At 33.8% G+C, this 7,534-nt stretch overlaps 1 protein-coding gene across 1 annotated transcript; it reads left to right on the plus strand.

Moving 5' to 3' along the window:
- The first annotated feature begins 5,773 nt into the window (after positions 1-5,773).
- Positions 5,774-6,987, plus strand: LOC102579144 (uncharacterized). Its single transcript, XM_006358144.2, has 2 exons — positions 5,774-6,302; positions 6,626-6,987. The coding sequence occupies exons 1-2, from the start codon at positions 6,294-6,296 to the stop codon at positions 6,953-6,955; spliced, it is 339 nt and encodes a 112-aa protein (XP_006358206.1). The 5' UTR covers positions 5,774-6,293; the 3' UTR covers positions 6,956-6,987.
- Positions 6,988-7,534: the final 547 nt, after the last annotated feature.

A 7,534-nucleotide genomic window follows, 5' to 3' on the forward strand; every position in this document is an offset into this window, starting at 1 on the left:
CAGAATTACAAGATTACAACTGAAAATAAAATGAAGAAATAAAAATCTCTTCAGGCTGAGGCGCAGATATCTCGCTCTCTTTGAGGAGATTCAATCTTACTGCAGCAAATGTTTTTCATCGGTCCAGCAGTAGTCCTCTTGACTTGTCCCCTCCAGGATACAACAGTCTAATCACAAAATATAACTCAACAACTCTGGACAAGAGTTGAGTCCAAAGCTCTACAAAAAGAACACCTCCATTCAACTAATTATAAGAACTCTCTTTTTGACAAACTTTATGCACTCTATAATTTCTTGTGTGTAAAACAAATGAAGACCACCACTATTTATAGTAGAAGAAGTCTTCCTAGGAATAAATAGGAAGATAATGGGGTGGTAAATAGTGAAGATAAATGGCCTAGGAGTTACATAGGTTATAAGATATAATGAAGGAATAAAGAATGAGACAATGGAGAATGAATAAAAATAACTAATGGTCATGGTTGACCATCTTCAACCACAAACAGTAACCTCCAACGGAAATAACATTTTTGTAGCCATCACTTAACGGCCAATAATGCCTATGCAAATGGATTAACAGAAATGAGTAATTAGGCACTAATGCCTAACGTTCCAGCAATGAAAATTGTCCACTGACTACTGAAACATTCATCATTCTTTTAACTCCAAATTATAGCAAATTAATTTATTAAAATATTAATATTAAAATGCAAATAGACTAACAATTCCCTACTCATTTTAATATTAGACAAGAGAGTATATTATCTTAAGGAAGACTATTATGCATAATGAAGGTGTGCTCTGCATTGAACCTCCACTTAGTGAAACAGTAACTTCTACTCCAGAGTCGTAGTGGTCTCAGACTTGACTATGACTGCTTAAGGGAAATAAAATATCACTGTCCACACATAATAATCAAGGTGTTGACATGAGCTTTAAAAGCCAGCATGTTACGGCTTTGTGCTATCCCGGTTTCATGAGTGCCCTTGAGAATAAGCCCAATTCTCATAGGAAGCGACCTACTTCCACACTCACATAGGTGAAATCTATCGAGAGTGTTCCTGTAAGTTTAACACTCCACCCATACGGGCTACAGATATTCATTAAGAGTTTTTATCAACTCAACCTTCACAAATCACTACAGGAAACAATGCACTCACATCATAGGGAGGGAATAAAATAAAATAGTGCATTTATTCACAACAAGTCATCATATGATTAGTTTTTCCCTTTGAACCTGGTTATAGGATCTCTAGTCCCCAGGTTGGGTTTCTTCATATATGACTCAAGGATTTATAGGCTTCAATCCCATTCCCCTTGATGTGCTCCAGACCTTTCTCTTGTTAAAGGCCTTAGTAAGAGGATCTGCAAGATTATCACAAGATTTGATATAATCGACATTAATGGTATCATTTGTCAAATATGATCTTACATTATTGTGTTTCCTCCTTATAGGTCTGAATTTTCCGTTGTAATAACGATTTTGAACTCTACCAAATGCAGCAGTGCTATCACAATGAATTAAAATATGAGGAATTGGTTTTTCAAAATAAGATATTTGAAATAGTAAATCTCTTAACCAATTCGCTTCCTCACTAGCTGAAGCTAAAGCAATTAGTTCAACCTCTATGGTAGAGTTAGAAATTATTGTTTGCTTTTTTTATTTCCAACATATAGCACTACCACCCAAAGTAAAGACATAAACAGTGGTAGAACAGAAATCACCTGATAAAGTGTTCCAATCTGCATCACAAAAGCCTTCATGTACAGCAGGATATACTTTTATAAAACAAACCATAATTTTTTGTTCCAATTAAATATCTCATAACTCTTGTTATAGCATGTGAATGTTCATTACCTGGCTTGCTTGTTAACCTGCCAAGTACTCCTACTGCATATGCAATATCAGGCCTAGTGCAATCAGTCACATATCTCAAACTTTCGATTATGATATGTAATGACCTGATTCCATTGTTAGGAAAAAGCCAATGAAGAAAGAATTGGGGCCAAAAAACTTTTTCGTAGTAACTTGAAATTTCCAAACCTAGTCCAGTTTTGGATGAAATCAGAGTCATTAAGGTGTAGGGAAATCTGGTAATTAATGAGAGATCTAATTATGATTTGGACCACATGAGTAGATAGCTAAGATGTTAAGGAACCCGTACGACTTTACGGAATCAAATTTGGGCGAGTAGAACTCTCGAAAATGATCTTAGCGTGAACGGGTAACATTCTGTCTTTGTGTAGGCCGCCAAAGCGTGATTGGAGCCACCGAAGCGGGGCCGCTGTAGCGGGATGAGTCCGCCGTGGCGGGCTAGACGCAACTTAAAGTCATTAATAAACTCCTAAATGACCATATTTGACAATTTTCGATTTTTAGAGCTAAGGAACGAACCCCAGGCGACTCCTACTCATTTTTCACCATTTTTTAGGCTAAAGGTAAGCTTTTCACTCCCCGAATCCGTTTTCAATCTGTAGAATGTAATAGAATGGGTCAATATTGATGGGGGAGGATTTTGTTATAGATTCTATGGTGGAAACAACCCTGATTTAATTTGGATAATTGGGATCATGAGTTTGATCTAGGGTTCATTAAATTGTTATAGTTTCGGGTAATTAGTGATTGTTTGTTGATTTCCGTGTTATTATGATTGGTTTTAGACCACGAACAAGCGAGAAGAATCCGAAAAGGAAGATTCAAGTGCCTTAGGGGATTCAAGCTTGGATTCGAGGTAGGTGATGGTTGTGATTTCATGTTGGTGTGATATATGTTTGTAATTGCTTCATTATAATGCATGTATGTATGCGAATGTTGCATTATTGATCATCCTAATCGTAAATGAGGATAATTGAATAATTGTATGCCATGAATCACCTCTTGTTGTATGATTGTGAGAATATACATTGTGATTATGATTGTGATTGTCGTTTGTTGAATGGGCGGGTGTCACGATCTGACACACTAATTGGGATCAGTTGCCACATTTCGACATAAATATGGGATCGATTTCCACGTTTTAGCATAAATATGGGATCGGTTGCCACGTTCCGGTATAAACATGGGATCGGCTGCCACATTCTGGCACACTAACTTGAATCAGATACCACGAACCGGTATGCTAACTGTTTGGGTTTGGGTTCCATGAGAGGATCATTGAATTGGGTTCCGTGAGAGGACCATTGAATTAGGTTCCGTAAGAGGACCATTGAATTGTGTTGTATATATACTTGTGATGAGTTCATTCATATCTAATGATGATTGATATTGGAAGACGGTATGTTTCTCTAAATTGATATAGTTGTGATGTGTGAGAATCGTGAAGTTGTTCATTGTTCGTATATGTTGATGATATTGTATATGTTCGATATGTGCATGTGATTATATTGTTGTATTGACTAATGTATGTTACACTTAGTGGGATAGCCGCGTGATCCTACCAGTACACGGTGGTTGTGTACTGATACTGCACTTGCTCTTATTTTTGTTGAGTACAGGGCATCTTCCGGCGCCTATTGACAAACCTCGTTTAGAAGATCAGTGATTTCCGATTCGAATTCAAGGGTGAGCCAGTTCTTCCAGACTGCTTTGAATTCTCTTTTTTGTCTAGTCCATCATATTCGGACTTAGACTAGTTCGTTAGATGATTTTCTCATTTAGAATTATGAATCTTGTTAGAGTTTTGGTACCAATTTCAAAAATATATGTTATGGTAAATAGTGTTTGTTTATTTAAGCGAAGATTTGAATAATAAGCTTAGCAAAAAATAATATTGCAGATTGTTTTGTGAATGTTCAATGTGGATCGTCATATATATCTCTTATTCACGCAAATCTATGAAGATGGTCAATGAAAATTTTTATTAGTTAAATGCAATTATGTATATATTTATTTCAATTTAATTAGGTTCAATCATGTAATTAATCTTATCTCACTAATATTACCGTATAGACAATATTTGTTTTGTATTTTCTTGTCATCTAACCAGATGTGCTTTGCATATGTATTCTACGTTAAATTGTTTAGACGTCATATGAACATGTGAAGAGAACAAATACATTTTATATATTCACATATTTTCACATTTGTTGTGTAGTTTTTTTAAATTGAACTCGGAACATTTTAAAATAATATATTTTCAAGTTAGAAGATCTCGTTAACTTGATAATACATTTGTGACATATATAATACTTTAATTAAATATAAATACCTACCAATATATATATATTGCATTAATGAAAATATTTATCTCATAAAATTAGCTATTAAATAAACAATAAAGATTAAACTAATACAAACTTCAATTGGCGTTATTACAAGTCATATGAACTTTTCTTCGTCTAAAACACTGAAATATTAAGAAATATGTAGTAAGCCATATTCGAAAATTATAATTGAGTTTTATTTAAATTAGTCGGTGACTAAAATTATTTATAGTTCTTAAATGAATAATAAAAAATTCAAATAATGTGTTTTTTCTTTCAAGAAAAACATGAGAATATAATTATGAGAATTAGATGTTTAAAAAAAAGAAATTGATATTGAGACATTTATTATTATGCCTTCAATAACACATTAAAATTCTTAATAGTATATGATAACTGGTAAAATTTGTTTCACCAATTTTAACCACATTAATTAAATTTTGGGTAAAGTCTCATTTAATAAATTCCTATCTAAATTCGTAGAACAAAACTCCCACGTAAATTTCAAAATTAAAAATGTTCAAAATTTTTAATTTCCCAAACTAAATTCGTAGGTGTTAATATGAGTGAATTAAAAGATAAGCAAAGGTGTAAGTTAGTTAGGAATAGTAACTAACTGTTAGTTAAGTTAGTTATGATTCTCTAGTTAGTTACAAGTTGTTATATATATATATATATATATATACATATACATGTACATAATGAAAGTTCAATGAAGTAATGATAAGAAAAAAGAAAGTGGGTGTAAACTCTAACAGATTTAATCTTCTTGGTAAAGATTACTTCATCTTCTTCCTCATCTCTGTTTCTTCTTCTTACTCTCATTCGTCTCCTTCTTCTCTCTCAATCTAAGATTCATAAAACTACATGGTATCAGAGCTTTCAAGCAAGTAATTCATTGCTTGATTCGTAAGATTCTGTGATTATTCAACAGAGGTGATTACAGATCAACAACTGGTCAAGAATTAGTTCAAGAATGGCACAAAATTCTGCAGATTCACAGGCACAGCCCACTGGCGCCAGTAGTGGCTGCAATTGCTGCAATTGCTGCAATTGGAATAGATCACAACCATCCCTTGTTTCTACACGCGTCTGATGTAAGTGGAGTACAAATCATATCATTGCAGTTGATTGGAATTCCAAATTACTCAGTTTGGTTTAGGTCGATGAAAATTGCATTGCTAGGTAGGAACAAGTTGGGGATGGTTGATGGGTCATGTAGAAAAGAGGATTTCCCAGGGTTATAAAGTAATTGGAAAAGGGTTAATGCTATAGTTTTATCTTGGATCATGAATTATGTATCAAAAAGCTTGTTAGGAGGCATAATGTATGCCTCGAATGCTAGAGTAGTGTGGGATGATCTGTTTGAAAGATTTAACAAGGTAGATGGGTCAAGAACCTTTAATCTACATAAGGAAATAATTATAACCTTGAGTTAAGGTACAAGTTCTGTATCCGTTTACTACTCTAAGCTCAAAGGGCTATGGGAAGAGTTTGAAGCCTTAGTTCTAGCACCAGGGTGTGCTTGTGAAGGTTCAAAAGAGTATGTTGTGCATCTGCAAACTATGGGGCTAAATAACTCTTACCTGCAAGCAAGAAGTCAAATTCTTATGTTGAAACCAGTACCTACTGTTAATCAGGCATATTCGATGATTCTTCGTGATGAAACACTGCAGGTGTATTGGGTACTGGTCCAGCCAACTTACAAGGTTCTTTTGATGCTGTCATGTGTTTAAGAACAAGTGGGATTCAACAGAGGTTTAAGAAAGGTTATAATCTAGTTTGTGATTTTTGCAAACTCAAAGGGCATACTAGAAAAACATGCTTCAAAATTATTGGGTACCCATAGGATTTTAAGTTCAAAAAGAAAGGAGGTAACAATTCTGCATACAATGTAACTGGTGAAGTGGATGATGGTATGAATTCAAGTGCCAGCACTAGCTCTAGTGATGCAAGAGATGGACACATGAGAGGTGATGGAGAATTCAAAACTCAGAAACAACAACTGGACTCGTGTGCATTGACTAGAGAACAATATACTCAAATCTTGCAGCTTCTTGATAAAAAATCAGAAGTTCCACATTGTGTTAATGCAGGAGGTATGAACTCTACTGTAATAGATGCTTCTAATAAAAGTTCAGGTTGGATCATATAGACCCAGGAGCCACCAATCATGTGATGGTTGATTTGAGTCTCTTAAAAGGGCATTCCATATGTAAGGTTGCAACTCCAAAGAAGGTACACCTTCCAAATGGTGATAAAGTTGTGGTGACTCATTTAGGGTCAAGTACATTAGATGGAAACAATACAGTTTCAGAAGTGTTTTACATCCCTCAGTTTTAGTTCAATCTTGTCTGTTGCAAAGTTAACAAAAGAGTTGAATTGTTCAGCTTTATTTTTCCCTGATTTTTGCCTTTTTCAGGAACTCTTCGGTGGGAAGGTGAAGATGATTGGTAAAGAGGAGGGAGGATTGTACATTCTGTCCAGCAGTATAGACAAAATGTTAGCAGCTAGACACATTTATCATAAGGATAAAATTACTGAAAAAATAGATACTCAGTTGCTACATCAAACACTTGGTCATGTTTCTAGTTATGTTCTTAAGAAGTTGTTAAGTTATAGTTTAGCTAATATTACAAAGACTGTAAGCAAATGTGTTGTATGTCCTTGTGCTAAACAAGCTAGATTACCTTTTCATGTTAGTGTAACTAGTAGCTTAAACAACTTTGATTTATTACACATGGATCTTTGAGGTCCTTATAAAAAGCCTACTTTTGATGGATTTAGATACTTCTTAACTGTTGTAGATGATCACACTAGAATGAGTTGGGTTTTCTTATTAAGAATGAAGTCTGATGTTTGTACCATATTGAAGTCCTTCTTGGCTTATATAAGAACTCAATTTGATAAACAAGGAAAAGATATTAATATTACGTTTTTTTAGAAATAAATGAACAAAGAAAAAAAAGAGGGGGGGGGGGGGGACTTAGCTTAAAATGAAATTATTTTTACGTTTCAAGCTTTCACTAATCTTTGGTGACGATAACAATAATGAGACATGAATAATGGAAGCACAATCAAACGAGGTGTGTTCTTCTGTTCGCTTTTAGCAGCTTTATATAAATAGTTTAGAATTTTTTAATTAACTTTAAATTAAATAATTACATTTAAGTTTATTTCAAATTTTAATGAAACGAAATAAAAAGTCAAATTCATTGAAAAATCAATTGGCTACTAAGTGTAGATTTCTAATTAAGAATAGTTTTGATGAAAAATAGTAAATTTAATAACTATTATTTAGAAAGTAATTTAATTACCTTAGACAATTAAA

The sequence above is a fragment of the Solanum tuberosum genome, unplaced genomic scaffold, assembly GCF_000226075.1.
Source record: "Solanum tuberosum cultivar DM 1-3 516 R44 unplaced genomic scaffold, SolTub_3.0 scf00269, whole genome shotgun sequence".
In the NCBI taxonomy this organism is placed as follows: domain Eukaryota; kingdom Viridiplantae; phylum Streptophyta; class Magnoliopsida; order Solanales; family Solanaceae; genus Solanum; species Solanum tuberosum.